Source organism: Oncorhynchus mykiss, chromosome 5 (genome assembly GCF_057628025.1).
Source record: "Oncorhynchus mykiss isolate SJ-2025 chromosome 5, ASM5762802v1, whole genome shotgun sequence".
Lineage (NCBI taxonomy): Eukaryota > Metazoa > Chordata > Actinopteri > Salmoniformes > Salmonidae > Oncorhynchus > Oncorhynchus mykiss.
Window position 1 is genome coordinate 31,257,365 of NC_143026.1, and position 24,662 is coordinate 31,282,026.

The 24,662-nt window shown below is 42.7% G+C and overlaps 1 protein-coding gene across 1 annotated transcript in view; it reads right to left on the reverse strand.

Annotated features, from left to right (window-relative positions):
* Positions 1–1,248: 1,248 nt before the first annotated feature.
* The window catches only part of LOC110523598 (astrotactin-2-like), a 418,825-nt gene continuing 395,411 nt past the window's right edge, over positions 1,249–24,662 (reverse strand). The window contains exons 21-23 of the mRNA XM_036977273.2: positions 17,654–17,754; positions 16,885–17,068; positions 1,249–2,610 (exon numbers count right to left, since the gene is read on the reverse strand). Coding sequence (XP_036833168.2) covers positions 2,373–2,610; positions 16,885–17,068; positions 17,654–17,754 — 523 coding nt within the window. The 3' untranslated portion in view covers positions 1,249–2,372. The remainder of the gene's footprint in view (positions 2,611–16,884; positions 17,069–17,653; positions 17,755–24,662) is intronic.

Here is a 24,662-nt window from a genome sequence, read left to right on the forward strand (position 1 = left end):
ACATGGTAAGCAGGGCTCTAATGATGTGTACTATATTTTCATAAGGATGGATCCTCATTCATGATGAGTATCATGTCCATTTCCCTGTCATGTATTATGTAGAAATAAAACACTGGTTAAGTGGATGTAAGCCAAGGAAGTGTTGTCAATTCTTTGTCCTTTAAAATAGAATGCCCCATTTCTACATATAACCTGACTTTTTTGCTTAACATGGCTCATGATAACTTTGGGCTCTATTTAATCTGTAAAGCTGAAGCGTTACAGATTCCAGGATAGAAATGTAAAAGGTCATTTCTGATTGAGCCGACATATTCAGCTTTTACCGCGAACGCAGTCTCCACTAAAGCAGGAGCATTGCCTTTACATTTCAATCACGCTGTAAAGCTGAACTTCCGCGATGCGGATTGAATAGAGCCCTTTGTCCAATAGTACAGATGACTTTACATAGCCAATTCCCTGTAGATAATACTACAAACCCTGTATTGTCCGACCCCTTGATGTTTACTTGAAAGTGCATTGAAGTGCTACTCACCTGGCTATACTCACTTTGATTTTATGGACATGAAAATGTCAAAGCTACTATCAAAACAGTAGTAATGAAGTACGAATCCAAATGTAAGGCCCTCATTGATTCCTTGACATGGAAACCTGAGCGCTGCTCCTGGCACCCCAGAGACGTGAATGGCCTAATTTGTGAGAATGAACATTAGTCTACTGTGTTTTAAAGCACAGTTAATGTTGCATGAGTGGAAAGAGACTGGACCTGAGTGAAGGAATAGTTTGTGTAGAGGAGATGGAAAAAGAGAATGTTTCCCGAGAGAGAACGAGAGAGAGAGGGATACCTTCAGTAATGTTATTAACTGGCATTAGTCATACCATATACCTGCTCATTGCCACAGGGACTTATTTCCCCCGTGGAAATTAATGTAAATATTTTGTTCGAGGTCCACTATTGATGGTGGAAAAAAAAACATCACTACAGGTTGTTACTTACAACCTGTAAGCAGAGTGAAGGGGTAGATGATGTAGGAAAGTATTCCCAGGTAATCCTGAGGGACATTACATACAAGTTCCCATTCATTTGCAGCTGTTGTTTTTCAATAATTCCATATGACAATGCAGGTGTTGAGTTCATCATAATCTTTAAATTTCTCTCCAACCCATGGAGTGTGGTATAGCCTATACCGCAGATGTGAATCAATTGGTTAAACAGAGCTACTTTCTCCTTGTCCAAAAGAATGCAGATGCTTGTGATATATAGTATTTAATATTTCACATTCTCTCGAAAAAAGACAATTAAAGCCACATAATAATACATATGTTATTTACAATTTCATATTTACAATATAATAATTTACTATTACAATTGATATAACGTGAAATGATAATCAATACAAAAAAACAATGAGTTGGATTTTTATGTCCATGGCTCTTGAGAGATGGAAAGTCAAGTAAATGTTTCCTTGAGGGAAGGGATCCTACAAGATCCATACGATTAAACATGATTCCTTTATAGCGTTTCGTTATTCATTGCCATTCACCTGCCATCACTCTGCAATCCATACATATAGCATAAAATCTTGAAGTCATTTGGAATATTTTCCTATGAAAATGTTTTCTTTTTCTTTATCTATATTCACCAGTTGACCATATTAATGGACTCTTTTTTTAAATATGGATTTTCCCTGTGGTTTAGGAGCTCTCCACCTTTGTCAACATCTGAGGAGATAAACAACAATAAACAAACAAACAAAAAATGAAACACTGCTGGTTGAGGACTTTTCTAGCTGCAAAGCGTTAACTCACACACCGTACGGTACAGCTGATGACATCACAATCCGTCACACAGGATTTCTCTGTAGCCTTTATTATAAACACTATGTTGTCTGCATTTAAAAAGACGACATTATTGTAGTGGTGATATGTTTAAGTATTACAAATGAATCAAATCAAATCTAAACGCTCTCTTTCACATCTCTCCAGCCAAGAGGAGAGATGAACAGGGAGTTGTTTTTTTGTTTGTTTGTTTCCCTGGTACGCCTCCAGTCGAAGTACCATGAGAAACTGCAATATTACATTCAGTATTTTTTTGCCAACCAATTTGCTCTGGGTTGAATGATAATTTACATGCTCACATTGCTCCTCCTCGTTGATAGTGGTAGTCACTGGCATGTACATCCAAACCGTCTTTCCTCTTCAAGCAGTTCTTAGCACTTTTTCCAAAAAAGCATTTGAGGGTGTTTGACAGTAGTTCTAACAATGTCCAGTGGGGTTGAGGTTTCAGGGCTCTCCTAATTTGGAAAAATACCAGTCAGTGGAGAGACCAGAAACGAGGAGGAGGCGGCTGTCATTGTGTCGTCGGGCAGCTTGTCTCATCGGAGCTTGGCGTTGCCGTATGTGCTGCGTTGTACTGAGATCAGTTTCTCCATGCAGGTGGTGCGAGTCTCATGCAGGGAGCCATGCCACACTTTGCTGGTGGGCCGAACCTCCTCGCTGCGACAGAACACGTAAGCCATGGTGTCTGTGCGGCTCTGAATGTATGCGCTGTGGAGCAGGGCCCGGCAGTACCGGCTGATCCTCTCCACTCTGCGCAGGATCAGATGTGCTTTCCTAGGGGAGAGAAACACAGTCATGATTAGTATTAATGTCAGCATCAGCAGCATTGTCATTTTGTCATTCCTTTATTTATTTTCATGGTGATATAAATATTGGTACACTTCACTGATCGGTAATAACAGGACAATAACTATGGCCATTACCAGTAATGACCAATAATGTGGAATCAGGGCCGGCAACTGGAGGCTTTAACATCCTATATACTATGTACTGCCATTGTGCCCTTGAGCAAGGTACTTTAGCCCTAATTGCTCCAGGGTCGCTGTGATGTGTGTGTGTGTGTGTGTGTGTGTGTGTGTGTGTGTGTGTGTGTGTGTGTGTGTGTGTGTGTGTGTGTGTGTGTGTGTGTGTGTGTGTGTGTGTGTGTGTGTGTGTGTGTGTGTGTTAGGTTGGGTACTGTGACGGTAATAAATCAATAATATCTGTGCAAATGGACCAATAACGGAAGTATTGTATATAAATATGCCTCACCCTTGCCCCCTTGTTCAACAGCAATCTAGAAAATGAGCAGGTTCATTCATGTGTTATGTATCTTTTTGTAGGTTTGATTGAATTCCAGACTAGAGTAAGAGAGGTCTGTCTCTGATCTGTGTTGGCAGCCTACTCATGTTCCTCACCAGAAGGGGGTATGTTAGAGACCAGGTAAATGTACAGGACAGGCAGACAAACTGCTGTAAGGAAACACACGTGCATACCAGTGGCGGTTGGTGCCGTTTAAGATGAGGGAGGATGATTATTTTACAGCATAGTGGATGACTGTCATTCATATTCCATTCACCCAGCTCAAATGTTACATCGATAGGTTTAGGCTACTACATGATACACACATTTTACCTGTACCCATCATGAGATTGCTACAACCTAGCCTATGAATGAAAGTTTACAACGTAGAGAATTTTGAGTAATCAAGGTGACATTCAATACCGCCTTGCACACTCTTGCCTGCATCTAGCTGATCTAGGGAGTAATCATTAGTCCGTTGCAAATGTGAATTTCTATTGGACACATTAAGGTATTTTTATCCCCGTCTTGTTCCGTTTCCATCCGTTTAATAAACATTTTTCAACAGAATTGGCAGAATGAATACACACCTGATCACACGCAAACATAGTTCACTTTCACAGCAGGCACATACAAACAGCATGATAATTTGCTCGTTGTGTAACTTCTTGCATCTATGAGCTTTCCTCCCCTCACATCAGCTGTCTGTAACCAGGCGAAAAAAAACTTTCTAAGCCAAACCTTCCAGTCATAACCTCTATAACCGCTACACACAGCCTACATCATTGTCACGTCATAGTCAACATAGCTACTAGAACTAACATGTTAGTAAACCCACTAGCTACAATCATGCAGTACAGTGTAGTTAGAAAGCAGTTTACCAGTTACACTGGTGGGCTCCGGTGGCAATAAATTAATGACTTGGAAGAGTTACAGTGTTGGATAGCCATAGCCAGCTAGATAACATAGCATCTCGCTCTGCTTGAGCCGGATGTTTGAGTAGGTTAACTAGCTAGCTTCATTCTTAGCTAAGTGAAAGTTTTGTAAAAACAAATACAACCAAATATAGCTATCACTCTCTTTCTCCTCCACTTGCTTCTCCTTAATTTTGGAATAATACAATTTTTCAAAACTGTTCCACTATTCTCTTTGAGTCAACTACTCACAACTTTTTATGCACTGCAGTGCTAGCTAGCTGTAGCTTATGCTTTCAGTATTAGATTAATCCTCTGATATTTTGATTGGGTGGACAACATATCAGTTCATGCTGCAAGAGCTCTGATAGGTTGGAGGACATCCTCCGGAAGTTGTCATATTTACTGTGTAAGTTTCCTAAGCCTCCTAAGTTTTGTATCGAAGTTAATGTACCCAGAGGAGAACAGAAGCTAGCTGTCCTCCAGCTACACCATGGTGCTAACCTACACAGAGTGCTGCTGAGGCTACTGTAGACCTTCAATGCAAAACATGTGTGGTCCACAACGTGAAGCACGGAGGAGGAGGTGTGATGGTGTGGGGGTGCTTTGCTGGTGACACTGTCTGTGATTTATTTAGAATTCAAGGCACACTTAACCTCACTAGGGTAGGGGGCACTATTTTCACCTCCGGATGAAAAGTGTTCCCAAAGTAAACTGCCTGCTACTCAGGCCCAGAAGCTAGGATATGCATATAATTAGTATATTTGGATAGAAAACACTCCAAAGTTTTTCGAAAACTGTTAAAATAACGTCTGTGAGTATAACAGAACTGAAATGGCAGGCAAAAACCTGAGGAAAATCCATCCAGGAAGTGCCATTATTTTTCCTATGAAAGCCTATCCACCATTTAAAGGGATTAGGACCCAGATTCCGTTCCTATGGCTTCCACAAGTTGTGAACAGTCTTTAGACATTGTTTTAGGCTTTTATTCTGAAAAATGAGGGAGAGTGACAACTTTGAGTGAGTGGATAGTGGGATGTCCCCTGAGCTGTTTGCTGCGCGAGACTGAGTGCGCCTTTCTTGTTTTTCTTTTATATTGACGACGCTATTGTCCGGTTGAAATACTATCGATTATTTGGGCCAAAAACAACCTGAGGATTGATTATAAACATCGTTTGACATGTTTCTACGAACTTTACCGGTACTATTTGGAATTTTCGTCTGCCTGTTGTGACCGCATTTGAGCCATTGGATCACTGAACAAAACGCGCCAACAAAATTGAGGTTTTTGGATATAAAGAGGGACTTTATCGAACAAAACAAACATTTATTGTGTAACTGGGAGTCTTTTGAGTGCAACCATATGAAGATCATCAAAGGTAAGTGATTAATTGTATTGCTATTTCTGACTTTCGTGACTAATCTACTTGGCTGGTAACTGTATGTAATGTTTTGTGTGCTGAGCGCTGTCCTCAGATAATCACATGGTTTGCTTTTGCCATAAAGTATTTTTAAAATCTGACACAGCGGCTGGATTAACAACAAGTTAAGCTTTATTTTGATGTATTACACTTGTGATTTCATGAAAGTTAAATATTTATAGTAATGTAATTTGAATTTTGCGCTCTGCAATTTCACCGGATGTTGGCCAGGTGGGACGGTAGCGTCCCACACCCACTAGAGAGGTTAACCAGCATGGCTACCACAGCATTCTGCAGTGATACACCATCCCATCTGGTTTGCGCTGAGTGGGACTACCATTTGTTTTTCAACAGGACAATGACCCACCACACCTCCAGGCTGTGTAAGGGCTATTTGACCAAGAAGGAGAGTGATGGAGTGCTGCATCAGATGACCTGGCCTCCACAATCACCTGACTTCAACCAAATTGAGATGATTTGGGATGATTTGGACCGCATAGTGAAGGAAAAGTAGCCAGCAAATGCTCAGCATATATGTGGGAACTTCAAGCCTGTTGGAAAAGCATTCCAGGTGAAGCTGATTGACAGAATGCCTAGAGTGTGCAATGCTGTCATCAAGGCAAAATGTGGCTACTTTGAAGAATCTCAAATATATTTGATTTGTTGAACCCTTTTTTGGTTACTACATGATTCCATATGTGTTATTTCATAGATTTGATGTCTTCACTATTATTCTACAATGTAGAAAATAGTAGAAATAAATAAAAACCCCTGAATGAGGTATTGTAAATGCATTAATGGTCTGCATGTAATTGTGGCAGTAAGGGGAAAACACTGCATGAAACCTTTACTCTTCATTTAACACATAGACACACACTCTCCCTCCCACACACACTCTCTGTGTCTCCCTCATAAACACACTGCTCCCAACTTTAAAAACATGAGGCACCCAACAGACTGTAAGGAGTACCGGAAATAGATAGATTTTTGATCATTTAGGCTTACATTAGGCCTACATGAATCCTACCTTTGAAGCACATTTCATGAGTAGCAGACCCTTTTCCTTTCTTCCTGCGCCAATCAAATATGCCTAAGACCTACTGTCAAGTTACCAGGTTGTGAGCTAGCTAGGTAACATGACTGAACAACGTTGTTTGTTATCAAAACAATAATTAGCGGCCTGGTATTAGTGTAAAACGGCCCCAACATGTTTTGTGAAATCATATCAAATGTGAGCGAAATCGTGCAGGAAGAAAAAAAGGTAGCTCCGGTAACGAGTCATATGTTTTGAACCGTTTGAGCTAGAGACAAGCCGTTTTCTTTGCTGTAAAGCTGCAAGCATGACTGTCACGAAGCATTGCTGCGTGACAGCGAACTTGCAAAGCCTATCAGAATGGCCTGTGCTCTTGGTTATTTGGTTATAGGAGGGTTGAAATGATGTACAATGTATTCACTTGGCTCTGCACGCTGCTATATCAAATGTAACAACAAAAGACTAATCACGGTCTGCATCTCCGCTCGCCATCATGGCTAAATGATATTAGAAAAACTGACAGAGAAATAGATGCACAGAGAAATAGGTGTGTGATGGTGGAAGGGGCAGCCAGGTCACCTGTGATACAAGTCAGTATTCGTTGTCCAACCATATCTGAGGACGTCGGGAGATGACGTGGACACCGGCCACTAGGGGCAACAGTGAGTGTTGTTACCTTCAAGTAGGTTTTGGTTTTCCTAGCGCATTGTTGACAGGGATGGCGGATGGGCGTAGGCATCTGCCTCTGATTCCAAAGGTTGCAAGTTTGAATCAAGAGATATAAAGTTGTTTTTGATATTTCTGATTTAAGCCTATCCCAAACCTTAACCCTTACCTTAACCATTCTGAGTTAATGCCTAAACTTAACCCTAAAATTAAAAATGCAGACTTAATGCCTAAACTTAACCTTTGATACTCCGAAATCTTTCAACGTGAGGCTGTGAGAGCTAGTTGCATTCTCAAATACTTTATTCTCAACAATGATAATGAACCTCTTCTGCACGTGTGTAAGAACTTGAATGTTGACACAAATATTACAAATATCAGAAAAAGGAGCTTTAAGGAGGCATGTTCCATTTGTTTTGAGAAGTGGATGTCTGTTCAGCCTCAGCATCTGTCTTTGGTTAAGCTAGGAGCACAGACAACCTTTTCACGTGTAAAAAAAAGGGCAACCTTTTTTCTTCTTTCTCTCTTCAAATTTCACTGCCTACAACAACATAACACCAAACATATGAGCAAGTGGGTCTGAAGTGCAAGTGGGTGAATTGAGGACTGGGAGTTAAGAGTATATATATTCATCAAGGCAGGATCACATTGGAGATCATATCACACAATTCTCTAAAAGTCCTAAAGTTACAGTACCAGAGTCCTAAAGTTACGGTACCAGAGTACTAAAGATACGGTACCAGAGTCCTAAAGTTACGGTACCAGAGCCCTAGAGTTACGGTACCAGAGTACTAAAGGTACGGTACCAGAGTACTAAAGATACGGTACCAGAGTCCTAAAGTTACGGTACCAGAGCCCTAAAGTTATGGTACCAGAGTACTAAAGATACGGTACCAGAGTACTAAAGATACGGTACCAGAGTCCTAAAGTTACGGTACCAGAGTACTAAAGATATGGTACCAGAGTACTAAAGTTACGGTACCAGAGTACTAAAGATACGGTACCAGAGTAGTAAAGATACGGTACCAGAGTACTAAAGATACGGTACCAGAGTCCTAAAGTTACGGTACCAGAGTACTAAAGATACGGTACCAGAGTAGTAAAGATACGGTACCAGAGTACTAAAGATACGGTACCAGAGTCCTAAAGTTACGGTACCAGAGTACTAAAGATACGGTACCAGAGTACTAAAGATACGGTACCAGAGTACTAAAGTTACGGTACCAGAGTACTAAAGATACGGTACCAGAGTACTAAAGTTACGGTACCCAGAGTACTAAAGTTACGGTACCTGAGCCCTAAAGTTACGGTACCAGAGTCCTAAAGTTACGGTACCAGAGTACTAAAGTTACGGTACCAGAGTACCAGAGTCCTAAAGTTACAGTACCAGAGTCCTAAAGTTACAGTACCAGAGTCCTAAAGTTACAGTACCAGAGTCCTAAAGCTATAGTACCAGAGTCCTAAAGTTACGGTACCAGAGTACTAAAGTTGCGGTACCAGAGTACTAAAGTTACGGTATCAGAGTCCTAAAGTTACGGTACCAGAGTACTAAAGTTACGGTACCCAGAGTACTAAAGTTACGGTACCAGAGCCCTAAAGTTACGGTACCAGAGTCCTAAAGTTACGGTACCAGAGTACTAAAGTTACGGTACCAGAGTACCAGAGTCCTAAAGTTACAGTACCAGAGTCCTAAAGTTACAGTACCAGAGTCCTAAAGTTATAGTACCAGAGTCCTAAAGTTACGGTACCAGAGTACTAAAGTTACAGTACCAGAGTCCTAAAGTTACAGTACCAGAGTCCTAAAGTTACAGTACCAGAGTCCTAAAGTTACAGTACCAGAGTACTAAAGTTACAATACCAGAGTACTAAAGTTACAGTACCAGAGTCCTAAAGTTACAGTACCAGAGTACTAAAGTTACAGTACCAGAGTCCTAAAGTTACAGTACCAGAGTCCTAAAGTTACAGTACCAGAGTACTAAAGTTACAGTACCAGAGTACTAAAGTTATGGTACCAGAGTCCTAAAGTTACAGTACCAGAGTACTAAAGTTACGGTACCAGAGTCCTAAAGTTACAGTACCAGAGTACTAAAGTTATGGTACCAGACACGCAGATCTGTCTGGTTAGTGTCAGTTATGTTATCAGGATGGTGTTAGATGATCGTCCGAATAAAACCCATTTGTTTCATCCAATAAAAGGAATAGTGTAACATACACCAGCAACACTGTTTGAAGAGAATAAAACACCCAATATGTATGCAAAACTGCTGCTTCAATAGAAATGACTGAATATTAAGATACATGGAAACTTGACCAAAGTAGAAAAACAACCTGCAAATTAAGCACAATCGACCTAATGCATGACATAAACACACACTGTACCGTACATGCATGGTGAGAGAAAGAAAAAGGTGCAGTTGTGCAACTGTGAGAGCTGACTGTGACAATGCTAGCGGATGGTGGCTGGATCTCAGTGTGGCTCCGTCAGTCTCCCAGGTTTCCTGACATAGTGAGTAAATACTGAGTGCTCACATTTCACTTGGCCACACTGTTACCTTTTAAAAAGGCACCAGCGATAGAGCCGGCTCGTAAATTACCCCAACAAGGCCTTGCCCTGCCAATTTCAGGCAGTAAATAACCCTACACTGTCAGTCATCCAAATGCCTTCTCCAGGACTCCGATGTGCTCCCTACTCACCCCCCGGTCTCTGCAAAGGCTACCTTCCTCTACCCCAATCACAAAAAAACATAATCTTCCTTTAAGACAAACTTGTTCCACATTTATGATATTATTTATGGCTGCCGGAGAGGGCTTCCAGGCAATGGGGGTGGACAAAACAAAACACGGGGCCTGAAACTTTAGACCCAATGTTGCCATCATTACAAAACTATTGAACCGCTGGAGACTTAACCTGGTCAGACTCACATGCCATGAATTTTTTTCTTTTTTAAGTTTCTGTCCAAATATTCTTTTTTTTTCGTTCTGTAGACTGTGTGTTTCTCCATCTCCATATCATGCTAATGTCCCCTGTGTCTATTCACATAAAACTGCTGTGTCGGGGGTGGTCTGTTTCAGGGGGCAGACCGAGGCAGGGCTCTGCAGGAAATCTTTATGAGAATGAGGAGGAAATGGACTTGGAAGTTTAGTTAGTGTTAGTTGACTGTCAAATGTAGTGTTTGGCTTGGCGTAAGAGTGGTGTTTGGCATTGGGGCTGTAATTCGAAACAAGTATGTAACCTTATAGTCAAAGCTGACCTTACCAATTCGCTTCCCCAAATAAACACTTAAAAAAGGCTGATTGCACAACTCAGCTTCTGCTGACAGTACAGAAGGCATGCAAAGACAGGAAAACCCAAATGTCCTAATCTTCAAAAGACATTGGGGACATCTATTGCTTTGTTATGTAAGAGTTAAATAACTGTTACTGATGCTAGTTTTCAATCAAACCAACAGATACATAGAACAGTGTTGATGGATTTAGACACATTAAAAAGTCATTTTAAAATATAATCTTTAAAAAAATGCTGTATTGAGACTCTTGGTAGAGAGAAAAAAAGTATACCACTTTTAAATGTGCGTAGTATACTCCAATTACAGAGCCCAAGATGGGTATGACACATTGTTTACATCTATATCGTCCGTCCGTCCGTCCGTCTGTCCGTCTGTCCGTCTGTCCGTCTGTCCGTCTGTCCGCCCGCCTGCCCGCCTGCCCGCCTGCCCGCCTGCCTGCCTGCCTGCCTGCCTGCCTGCCTGCCTGCCTGCCTGCCTGCCTGCCTGCCTGCCTGCGTGTTGGATTTACTATCCTTGTGGGGACCAAAAGTCCTCAAGGACAGTAAAACAAAGGGAAGTGGGTGAAAAGGCTATTTTAGGTTTAGGGTTAGGAGTTAGGGTTAAGTTTAGGATTATGGTTAGGGTTAAATTAAGGGTTAGGGGTTAGAGAAATAGGACTTTGAATGGGAATCAATTGTTTGGTCCCCACAAGGATAGTAAAACAACATGTGTGTCTGCATGCATGTGTGTTTGCACGTATGTTTGTTCGTTTGTGTGTGTGAGTGTGTGCATGTCTGTGTGTTAGTAATGGTGTAATAACATTCCGAGACATGCCTGGTATGACATGAAATCCATTAGCGTGGTGATACCCTGGATCCCCAGACAGTCCAGTAGATAACGCCTGGTCTTGAGTGCTACCATCTACCTATTGTTTTCATCTAGAGGAGAGCGAGCCAGACACGACCAGCCCAATGTGTATTGAATCACATTCAGCAAATACATTATACTACCCATTCTGGGCCCAATCCTGAGAACACACATGCAGGCGTAAACACATCCCATAAGTCTTATGTAGATCTCACATCAATTACTGTCTCATCAACAACAAATACTGGCTTCTCTTTGGCTCCAGGAACCACTGCAAACTCTTTGAAAACACTTGTAGAAAACCAACCAGTAAATACCCCAGTGCAGGTTGGATTGAATGGAGACCTTGGGTTCAGTCTAGTTCTTCAGCTCTTTGTGGGTAAAGAGTCTAGAGTGGTTGTAGCACAGGGGAGTCGGAGCAACGCTCTCCTGACGTGGTTATGAAATCATTCCTGAGTTTACTGGGGGCTTCAGGCCTTTACAGGTAACCAGAGAAGTTGGTTTTATGAATGAGTTTTCCACACTATACACAAAGAGTGTATTCCCTATTCAACGCAACACTCGTGAATTGCCAACACCGGAGCGCTTCCATTCGCTAGGGTCCAAGACCATTGGCTACATCCTAGGCTCCCTTGTAACAACAAAGCTGTAATTTGTAGACTTAGCACTTGTGTCCAGTCACCAATTGGGTACAAAATATGAATAAGAAGGTAAATGAGAGGAAATAAAAATATCTGATGAACTTGAGTAAACGAAAACGAAAATATATGGCTGTGCCGTGTGGATTCTTTTATGAGATTTATGTCCTTATAAGATGGTACTCCAATGGAAGAAACCTGGTCATGATTGGTTTTATGGGCCAGGATTTGCAGTGAAAGCCTAAACCAATATTTTGCTGTCCAAAATTACTGCTGACCAGGGTGTTTGTGTGTGTGTGTGCATGTGTGTGTGAAAGAAAGAGAGTGTATGTGTGCGTTTGTACAGGCATATGTGTGTGTGTGTGTGTGTGTGTGTGTGTGTGTGTGTGTGTGTGTCTGTATGCATACGTGTCTGTAAGAAAGAGTTTGCATGTGTTTGTGTGTGCACGTATATTTGTGTGAGTGCAAGTATGAACACATGTATGTCTATGTCTACGTGTGTCTATAGGCGTGATCCACCTTTGTGAAGATGGTTGAAGAAACAGTGGAGAAGAGGGCGCTGGGGAGCAGCAACGTGTGAAAACACGTTTCCTTGGTGCTCAGATCCAGGGCGAACAATTTACTATTAATATTTGACCAACAACTCCCCACCGTGTTAATTATGTAACATTTAATTTGGAATCGAACTCAATTTACTAAACGGGCCACAAAGGACTAGGCCTCTGCTGAAGCCTTGGGCTCACCTGACACGGACTCTGATCCCCCCCCCCCCCCCCCGACCAAGCCATCGTAATGGCGGCTATCATTAAATCTGAACAGACTGTGCTGGCTAAGGTGGAGTCATTATCCACTGACCTATCCACACAATTTAGAAAAATTATTCAAATGTTCAATTTTACTTGGTTTGTTTTCCTATTTACTTATTTAATGAAATGTTTTTGTATATATGTACAGTTGAAGTCAGAAGTTTACATAGCTTTAGGTTGAAGTCATTAAAACACGTTTTTCAACCACTCCACAAATTTTTTGTTAACAAACTATAGTTTTGGCAAGTCGGTTAGGACATCTACTTTGTGCATGACGCAAGTAATTTTTCCAACAATTGTTTACAGACAGATTACTTCACTTATAATTCAGTGTATCAGAATTCCAGTGGGTCAGAAGTTTACATACACTAAGTTGACTGGGCCTTTAAACAGTTTTGAAAATTCCAGAAAATGATGTCATGGCTTTAGAAGCTTCTGATAGGCTAATTGACATAACTTGAGTCAATTGGAGGTGTACCTGTGGATGTATTTCAAGGCCTACCTTCAAACTCAGTGCCTCTTTGCTTGACATCATGGGAAAATCAAAAGAAATCAGCCAAGACCTCAGAAAAAATTGTAGACCTCCAAGTCTAGTTCATCCTTGGTAGCAATTTCCAAACACCTGAAGGTACCACGTTCATCTGTACAAACAATAGTACGCAAGTATAAACACCATGGGATCACGCAGCCGTCATACCGCTCAGGAAGGAGACGCGTTCTGTCTCCTAGAGAGGAACATACTTTGGTGCGAAAAGTGAAAATCAATCCCAGAACAACAGCAAAGGACCTTGTGAAGATGCTGGAGGAAACAGGCACAAAAGTATCTATATCCATAGTAAAACAAGTCCTATATCGACATAACCTGAAAGGCCGCTCAGCAAGGAGGAAGCTACTGCTCCAAAACCACCATAAAAAAGCCAGACTACAGTTTGCAACTGCACATGGGGCCAAAGATCGTACTTTTTGGAGAAATGTCCTCTGGTCTGATGAAACAAAAATAGAACTGTTTGGCCATAATGACCGTCATTATATTTGGAGGAAAAAGGGGGAGGCTTGCAAGCTGAAGAACATCATCCCAACCGTGAAGCACGGGGGAGGCAGCATCATGTTCTGAGGGTGCTTTGCTGCAGGAGGGACTGGTGCCCTTCACAAAATAGATGGCATCATGAGGTAGGACAATTATGTGCATATATTGAAGCAACATCTCAAGACATCAGTCAGGAAGTTAAGGCTTGGTCGTAAATTGGTCTTCCAAATGGACAATGACCCCAAGCACACTTCCAAAGTTGTGCCAAAATGGCTTAAGGACAACAAAGTCAAGATATAGGAGTAGCCATCACAAAGCCCTGACCTCAATCCTATAGAAAATTTGTGGGCAAGGAGGCCTACAAACCTGACTCATTTACACCAGTTCTGTCAGGAGGAATGGTCCAAAATTCACCCAGCTTATTGTGGGAAGCTTTTGGAAGGCTACCCGAAACGTTTTTCCTGCTGGACAAACATAATTATTCCTTATGTAACTATTAGCCACTATCACATTATCATTATCTCAGACCATAGACCTGTCCAGTTAGATATCCACTTTCCGGACAGTACTGTGTCACAACGCGTGTGGCGACTTGACCCACTACTACTATCCTGTAGTGCCTTTAAAAAATACATATCAACTCACATGGATGTCTTTTTACAGATCAACTGCACCGCTGACATGTCTCACACTACTGCGTGGAAACAGGTAGGCAATTTTTCTATAATATGTGCCGGCTATGTAATGTTCTTTATTCTACCCACTCAACTCTACAGCCAGAGGTCGTCATCTCTCTTGATGTTGAAAAGGCTTTCGACCGGGTTGAGTGGGAATGTCTATTTACAGTACTAGAGAGATTTGGGTTTGGTCCGTCATTCCTTTCCTGGATTAAGATATTGTAATCATCCCCAGTGGTGTCTGTTCGCACCAACAATGTTACCTCCAGCTACTTCCCTCTCCACAGGAGGGCCACGCAGGGTTGCTGTTTATCCCCTTTCCTATTTGATATGGCTATTGAGCCTCTTGCTATCGCCCTGCGGGCAGAGGAGAGGATTAAGGGAATATTGAGGGGTAACATGACTCACAAGGTGTCCTTATATGCAGACGATCTTCTTGTATACATCTCTAACCCTGTGGAGTCTGTACCCCATCTCTTGGACATGCTACAAGGTTTTGGGACATTCTCTGGTTATAAGATAAAACTAACAAAAAGTGTGCTCCTCCCCATTAATCAGTTAGCAGAAGGAATTGGGTTTGCCAATTTCCCATTTAAGGTGGAGCATCAGGTCTTATTTGGGACTCTACTCTATTTAAGGCTCTGTTAAAAAATAAATTCAAAACACTCCTGGAGCACACTAAGCAGGATTTCATAAGGTCGTCTCTTCTCATTTCATTAGCAGGTCGCATGAATTCTGTTAAGATGAATGTACTACCTAGGTATTTGTACTTATTCCAAATTATCCCAATTTTTCTGCCAAAGTCGATGTTCAAACAACTGGACAGCTACATTTCCGACTTCATTTGAAATAAGTAAAATCCACAAATGAGAAAGGTATATCTACAGAGACCTAAGGCCGCAGGCGGGCGAGTGGGCTGGGCATTCCAAATTTTTTACACTACTACTAGTCAGCAAATATATCTAAATGTGTTTATTGGATTTCTACATTTGAAAACATCATGGAGTTACAGTCAAGCCTTCCAACTTCTCTGGTCTCGCTCCTGTGCTCCTCAATGCCTATGAAACCCGGCGCCCATGTTTTGAACACCATTGTTAAGAACTCCCTTAAAATCTGGTCCCAATTCCGATGTCACTTTAGCCTTAAACAAGCAAGCTACTTCTCCCCATGAACATCTAATCATCTCTTTCCAGTGTCACAGATTGACACGGCATTCCAGTTCTGGCGTAGGAACGGTCTGGTGGTTTTTTGTGACCTATTTGTTGATCACACATTCGTCTCATCCCATACTCTGAGGGTTGACCATCATTTTCCCAATATCCACTTTTTTAGATACCTGCAAACTCGTAGCTTTGTGGAGGGTGGGTGGGTGGGATGGAGGGAGGGAGGGAGTGGTGGATGGGCAGTATGGAGGGAGGGTGGAATGGAGGGAGGGAGGGAGTGGTGGGTGGGATGGAGGGAGGGAGGGAGGGAGGGAGTGGTGGGAGTGGTGGAAGGGTGGGATGGAAGGAGGGAGGGAGGGAGGGAGGGAGGGAGGGAGGGAGAGAGGGAGGGAGGGAGGGAGGGGTGGGTGGGATGGATGGATGGAGGGTGGGTGGGATGGAGGGAGGGAGGGAGGGAGGGAGGGAGGGAGGGAGGGAGGGAGGGAGGGAGGGAGGGAGGGAGGGAGGGAGGGAGGGGTGGGTGGGTGGGATGGATGGTGGGTGGGTGGGATGGATGGAGGGAGGGTGGGAGGGAGGGAGGGTGGGAGGGGTGGGTGGGTGGGTGGGATGGATGGTGGGTGGGTGGGATGGATGGAGGGAGGGTGGGAGGGAGGGAGGGAGGGTGGGAGAATGAGGGGTTGGGGTTGTACTGCTTTGCTTTTATATCTGAAAATCTATAAATACAGTTTTAAAAAATTATAATAAAGAAACAGTGGATCTACAGTAACAGACAAATTCAACTTATTGACTGGATATAAAATGTAATGTTACAGGGTTGGAAGGCAGCCATTCTCAGATCTGCTGGAATGGAAGGATTTTAAAAAATCAGAAAACTGAAGGTGAGGGTGAAAACGATCATGTGGTTTTTGTCCAAAGGCCGTCTAGAACCCCAAGGCATTCTTGAGAATGTTAGTGGTTATTGCCGTTTTACTTCATGATCATTAACACTGCAGTTCTACTTAGACCAGTAACATATTAAGTATCTGGACCAATTAGGTTGATCGTTACTTATACTTGAAATCTGTGGGCAAATGGGATAATCTCTTACTAGTGAAGTGTTTTACCTGAGCCACAAGAAGGAACATTTGGACACAGACAACAACACGTCACCATTTTCTCAGATACTTCTCAGAGTGGAAGTGGAAGATGACATTTGACACTGACTCCAAACAAACAGTGACACCAGATGTCGTGGGGGCACCAGAATCGCTGTGACAACTTAGACATCTCCAAGCCTTTCCGAGCCTCACCTGGGTCCCAGCTCATCTTCGCTCCGCCAGACGAAATCTCCAAACTTCTCGTAGTGGGAGTTGTAGTGGTGCTGCACCCTGTAAAGCAGCGGAGGGGGAATCTCCATCAGAGTGTTGTAGGCCGTCTGCTGCTCCTTGCCACTGGTGTAGCCGTTGTACAGGTTATATACCTTGTCTGCTATCTCTGACACAGGAGGAGGTGGAAGAGGGGAAACATGGAAGTCATTTGGAAGACACTCATTTGAAAGACACTCATTTGAAAGACAGAGGTGAACGTGGGATAAGTATATCAAATGAAGGTGGGCAAGTAAACCCAAGATCACCATCACAAGTAAAACCTAGTTGCTGGTGATAACCCTGGTGCTAGAATAAAATGTGATATTGTATATTGGAGAGGGAAAGGGATGGATGCTGAGGGGGATGAATGGGGAGAGTGGGAAGGTGGTGAAGGAGGGGGAGGGAGGAGAGAGAGAGAGATGGTGAGTAACCTGCTGTGGATTTCAAGGGCATCACAACAGGCTGAGGGGTAGGAGAAAGAGGTGAGAAAGGCACGGGGAGGGGGGAAAGCGTGAGGGAGAGATGGAATGAAGAAAAATAATGTGGTAAGGAGGGAGGAATGTGATAGGGAAAGAAAAGTGTCTGTGGGGGGATAAGAGAGAAGAGATTATGGGGAAAGGAGAATGTATAAAGGACGGATGGAAAGGTTATGGGGTGGACAGAGTGTAGAAAGAGAATATCAAGTATGAAAAGGGAGTATGAGGAGGATTACCTTCTGCTCTGCTATCATCTACCATTGGACAAGACGTCCGCACTGAGACGAAGCTAGACTCTGAACGACTCCCTCGACTGTCCACAGCATATAGGGTGAACCTGAGAGACAGAGAGAGCAAGAGCGCAAGAGAGAGAGAGCGAGAATTAAGAAAATAAAGAACACAATATAGAAGCTGACATATGTCAACAACAATTAACAACCTTTCATATGTACTGTATGAGAGAAATCAAAGGAACTCAAAAGTAACAGGCCTCTTTCGACAGAAAAAAATAGGTATGTGGCTCCAGCCATTCCATCCCAACCTTTCAAAGCTAGATGCACCGAGTGTCCCGGCTCCTACACTTTGCACAGCGTTTTTATGAGCCACTGTTGACAGCAACAGAACTCCTTTTTGAAAATAGCCATAACTCAGAGCCAGGACTCGAGACCCAGGAGTGGGTAAAGGACTCGGGGGGATTCGATTACGTCTGTAAGTGGTCCCTGCCTGGTACGCGACAGACCAGCCAGTCAGCAGCAACGGCCATTACACCTAATAGTGCCTTTAAATGGGACTCCCACTTCCTCTAATGACGGAGATTCTGCTCTCCACAAATGTAAAACATATTAAGGCCTCAGATCCCCTGGACCACCAAGTGGCCGTGGCTAGTACTGTATACAGCAGTGAGGGGGAAAGACATCCATGTTGCTCCCTGATGATCATGGGGTGCAAATAGATCATTGGAGAGATGGTTTCCTGTGAAGTACTGTACTGTAGGTTGTCCAGTCTTTCTCATAGAAGTAGCTTGTAGAGAGATGATGGCTGTTTATGAGACATGAAATGCTATAGAACTACCAACATGCATGTAGATAATGTGCATGTAACACAAAGGCTGCTGGGTAATCTACAGACAGAGCTGATTGGACACTCCCAAAGTAACCATACCTTAACGGTCCATTGGCATGGATATAGTCAAAGGGTAATTGTTGTTCTTAGCATTCTATTTGTAGGGTTTATAGTGTAAGTTGGAATTGTGATTCAGTGCTAGATGTGTGTTGGGGGAGAAAAAAAGCAGTATAAAAAGCAGTATTCTGCGACCAAATTGTTATTTTTTAATACATCTGTGAATCATCGAATATGACCATTATCTAAATAGCAAAACTGCTGGATGGATGGATGGTTTGTCCAGAAGAATACATACAATGCCTTCGGAAAGTATTCAGACCCCTTGACTTTTTTCCCCATTTTGTTACGTTACAGCCTTATTCTAAAATGGATTCAATCGTTTTTTACACCATCAATCTACACACAATACCCATAATGACAAAGCAAAACCAGGTTTAGATTTTTTACAAATGTAAAAAAAAAAAAGAATGAAATATCACATTTACATAAGTATTCAGACCCTTTACTCAGTACTTTGTTGCAGCACCTTTTGTCACGACTTCCACCGAAGTCGGTCCCTCTCCTTGTCCGGGCGGCGTTCGGCGGTCGACGGCACACGCTTTCTTGCCACCGCTAGAAAACTAGCCACCGCTTGTTCTGTCTTTGTATTACACACCTGGCTTCACTCAACCAATTACTTGTTTATCATTTAACCCTCTGTTTCCCATGTTGTGTTTGTGAGTGATTGTGATTTGTAATTCGGTTCGTCTTTGTGGGCTCGTGATGTTACTTTGTATATTTGTCTTTTTGAGTAAAGTACGTTGATCATTCATATCTGCTGTCCTGCGCCTGACTCTCTACACCAGCTACACACAGGACCCTTACACCTTTGGCTGCGATTACAGACCCGATTCGTCTTTGGTATGATGCTACAAGCTTGGCACACCTGTATTTGGGGAATTTCTCCAATTCTTATTTGCAGATCCTCTCAAGCTCTGTCAGGTTGGATGGGGAGCATCACTGCACAGCTATTTTCAGGTCTCTCCAGAGATGTTCGATCAGGTTCAAGTCCTGGCTCTGGCTGGGCCTCTGGCTGTGTGCTTAGTGTCATTGTCCTGTTGGAAGGTGAACCTTTGCCCCAGTTGGAGGTCCTGAGCGCTCTGTACTTTGCTCCATTCATATTTCCCTTGATCCTGAATAGTCTCCAGTCCCTGCCACTGAAAAACATCCCCACAGCATGATGCTGCCACCACCATGCTTCACCATAGGGATGGTACCAGGCTTCCTCCAGACTTGACTCTTGGCACTCAAGCCAAAGAGTTCAATCTTGGTTTCATTAGATCAGAGAATATTGTTCCTCATGGTCTGAGTCCTTTAGGTGCCTTGTAGGTGCCTATGTGGTTTTACGGGCTGTCATGTGCCTCCGGTCAATCTACCATAAAGGCCTGATTTGTGGAGTACTGCAGAGATGGTTGTCCTTCTGGAAGGTTCTCCCATCTCCACAGAGGAACTCTGGAGCTCTGTCAGAGTGAACATTGGGTTCTGTGCCTCAACACAAACCTATCATCTCGGAGCTCTACAGACAATTCCTTCGACCTCATGGCTTGGTTTATGCTCTGACATGCCTTTCCAAAGAATGTCCAATTAATTGAATTGACCACAGGTGGACTCAAGGATGGTCAATGGAAACAGGATGCTACTGAGCTCAATTTTGAGTCTCAAAGCAAAAGGTCTGAATACTTATGTAAATAATCTGTGTTTTTTATTTTAAATAAATTTGCAAACATTTCTAAAAATGTGCAGTCGCTTTGCCATTATGGGGTATTGTGTGTAGATTGATGAGGAAAAAAAAGATTTAATCCATTATAGAATAAGGTTGTAACGTAACAAAACGTGGAAAAAGGTAAGGGGTCTGAATACTTTTCAAATGCAAGTGAAAATTAATATTGTTCATGACTGAACATGCAAAACGACAAATATCAAATAGGAGGCAGAATTTATTTTTCTGTTTCACAAAGCTATTTCATTGGCAGAGTCCATTTTTAAAAGTATGCCTTTTGTTTGAAGAGCCTGTGTTTTAATACCACCAACTGATTGTTTTGTTTGTAATATGGCCTGTTTTGACATTGTTCGCATAGTTTGTCCGATCTTGTTATTCATCAAGAGAAATGTGTGGTATATTGGTATTCCCCAAGAACCTCACAAAAGACAAGGGGCCAGAGTCGGTACGAAGTTCGCTGTAGATTCTCTGCCCAGCAAAACAACGGCACATATAACAATCACATTGTTTAAATTATGTGGTCACATCACTGGCCAGTAAATGGAGGGGGGTAGGGTGTATTTATCAGGCAATTAGTAGAGTTTAGTTTAGGATCCCGGACACAGCTTGCCAGCTTGTTGCTGTTTTTGGTTGTTTAAGTGGTTGGCATCAAAGACAGGTACTTTTCTCCACAGCCTAATCACAGTCCTATTATGTATAGTGAAAGGAGATTACCACAGAAACTTTCTCTAGCCTTTGTGGGTTTTTTTTTTATGCGAAGACAACCACAAAAGGTATTTTGGCTGCTTTCTTCCCCTGCAGTTCTGTTAACACTACGGTCAGAGATACAAGGCCTGTTGATCAGACTCCTATCCAAAATGTCCAATCAGAAGCGCTAGTAGGTGCTGGATAAACGGGCCTGTCACCCACAGCGCAGTGCAGCGGGGGGCTGAATGGAGTCTGAGGTGGCAGGCTTCACCACTAGCATCGATAAGGATTAACTGGGAGAACAAAACCAGCTCCGCGGTCTGCCTGCCACGAGAATGTCAAAACAGAGGGTAACATACTGGCAACATCTACCCAACCCCCTACACACCCGCTCTCTCTGTCCATTCATCTCTCACACTCTATCTGTCTTGCCTCTCTCTGATTCCCTTTGTCTTCTCCACTCGTTCTATCCCTCGCTCCACTCAGAAGCTGGATGTTTGTAGTGCATGGTTTTGTCCCCGTGCCATCCTTTTGAAAGCTCAACAAAAAACATATTTGTTTGAAATAGCAATGCCACCATAAAGTAATGGTTGTCCTCTAATTTAATGGGACAGGAGGGGGTAGAGAGAAAGGGAGTAAGAGAGAGAGGGATAGAGAAAGAACAGAGGAGACAGAAAAAGAAAGAGGTGAGGGGTAAGAGAGAATGAGAGAGGAGAGAGAGAGATCTACCTCACTTGCTTTGGCAATGTTAGCATATGTTTCCCATGCCAATAAAGTCCCTTGAATTGAATTGAATTGAATTGAGAGAGAGAGGGTGAGGGAGTGGGGAAGAGAGAAAGAAAGAGAGAGCAATTATGGCAGTATTTCTGGCATACTGGGCATAGAAGAAGCCAGGCAGCCTAGGGATTCCTGGTTGATGACATCAGACGTTGGTCCGAGATCAATTGAGCCGGTCCACAAATCAATCAATTGCACCGGGAGAATATAATTCAGAACTAATTTACGACTTCGATTTAGTTTCTCAGGTCAGGTCTGTAAGAAAGGACTTACCGCGCTTACACTGTAATATCCTTTCTCTACAACGTCTTTTATCAATTACAGGTTAGCTTTACATACTGACTGCTGGCACCTGCACATATCACTGGAGGTTTGAGCAGAAATATGATCATACTACTGTAGCAGTGGCTGCATTTTCTATCTATATCTAAACTAAATCTCAGAGTCTACACATGTTGTGATTTGTTGATTTTAAGTGACTAACATGAAAGCACCCAATACATGACATGCCTGGGAACAAGGGGAAATTGTAAAGATGTAATTTGCACTAATAAATAAGCCTTGTTTTGATGTTTTATCTCTCTATGTCCTTCCATAAAACAGATTGCGCATTCAGGTTTTCAGTACAAGCATATTGTTTGGACTTGACATGAGATACTACACTTAATAAAGCCCCCATGTTAATAAAAACTAAGAAAGAACACATCGTACTTGTTGGGTAGACCAGATTGTCTTTTCACAGACTAATGAGGAGTTACTTGTGTGGTCTTCAAGTTTTCACATCTTATAGCAGACATTATTAACATGATGAAAGACAGACACTTACAATTTAGTCTTAGTTGTTGCAAGTTTTGCTGGCAAATTATTTAAAAAAATTGTGTTCCCCATTTCTTTGTCTTTGCAATTTTGGCAGCTCCTGGTTATACCAATACAACTATATCACAGCTATTTTGTTTATATTACCAATTGGACACCAATTGCTCATTATGGTCATTATGGTAGGATTGGCTGTGTGTTGGAAATACACTACATAGCCAAAAGTATGTGGACAACTGCTCAGCAAACATCTCATTCCAAAATCATGGGAGTTGGACCCATCTTTGCTGCTATAACAGCCTCAAACAGCATTATCACTAATGCTCTTTGGCAATTTTCCAACATCTAGTGCACTGATGTTGGGCGATTAGGCCTGGTTCGGAGTCGGCGTTCCAATTTATCCCAAAGGTGTTCGATGGGGTTGAGGTCAGGACTATATGTGCAGGAGAATCAAGTTCTTCCACACCAATTTCAACAAACCATTTCTGTATGGACCTTTTTAACACAAAGTTGGAAGCACAGAATCGTCTAGAATGTCGTATGCTGTAGCATTAAGATTTCCCTTCACTGGAACTAAGGGGCCTAGCCCAAACCATGAAAAACAGCCCCTTATTCCTTCTCCACCAAACTTTACAATTGGCGCTATCCATTCGTGCAGGTAGCGTTCTCCGGGCATCCGCAAAACCCAGATTTGTCCGTCGGACTGCCAGATGGTGAAGCGTGATTCATCAATCCAGAGAATGCATTTCCACTGCTTGTGTTGACGTTGTTTCCAGAGGCAGTTTGGAACTTGGTAGTGAGTGTTGCAACCGAGGACAGATGATTTTTACACACTTCAGCACTCGGTGGTCACGTTCTGTGCGATGTTTTCTCTGCTACCGCACGGCAAGCAGTACCGGAGCGCCAAGTCTAGGAACAAAAGCCTCCTCAACAGCGTCTACCCCCAAGCCATTAGACTGCTGAACAATTCCTAAAAATCATCACCAGACAATTTACATTGACACTCGCCCTCTAGTACACTTCTGCTACTCGCTGTTTGTTTGTTACCTATACATAGTCACTTCGCCCCCACCTACATGTACAGATGACCTCAACTAGCCTGTACCCCCGCACACTGACTCGGGATCGGTGCCCCCTATATATAGCCTCTTTATTGTTATTCTTATTGTGTTACTTTTATTATTACTTTTTTTATTTTAGTCTACTTGGTAAATATGTTCTTCTTCTTGAACTGCATTGTTGGTTAAGGGCTTGTAAGTAAGCATATCACGGTAAAGTCTACACTTGTTGTGTTTGGCGCATGTGGCAAATAAAGTTGATTTGATTTGTGTGGCCTACCACTTCGCGGCTGAGCTGTTGTTGCTCCTAGACTTTTCCACTTCACAATAACAGAACTTGCAGTTGACCGGGGCGGCTCTAGCAGGGCAGAAATTTTAAAGGTGGGATCCTTTGACGGTCTCACATTGAAAGTCACTGAGCTCTTCAGCATGGGACATTCTACTGTCAATGTTTGTCTATTGAGATTGCATGGTTCTGTGCTCGATTATGTACACCTGTCAGCAACAGGTGTGTCTGAAATAGCAGAATAAACTCATTTGAATGGATGTCCACATACTTTTGGCCATGTAGTGTATCATACAGGTTCTTTGTTTAAAGAAAGAAAGCTTTCACTAGCCGTTCAAAAAGCCTTCGTCGGTCGTACTCTGCCACAGGTTGTTATAGCGCCCACGTGGAAGACATATTTGTTGTTCTTCTGAGGGATAGTTGGCAGTGTGTTTTAGAGTGGAGCTGGATCCTGAGTATACAGTATAAAGACAACACCTCATAAGTCTCCAGCCGGGTTGGGTCACATTAGGTTTATCATGTTATGCTGTGTCATTTTCTGTGATTTACACTTGCCTCTAAAGACTTCTATTTTAGGGCTCTGAACTGCTGCTCTGGCCTGAGAGTACCATCCAAAACACTGGGAGGCAGGTGCTGAACCTTGCCCTATTTACTGCAGTAAAGGAAGAGAAGTCAAAGAACCAACCAATGGATCCAGGACCTCTCCTTCGCTAGCGTACTGGAGCCTTTATTTTATTGAA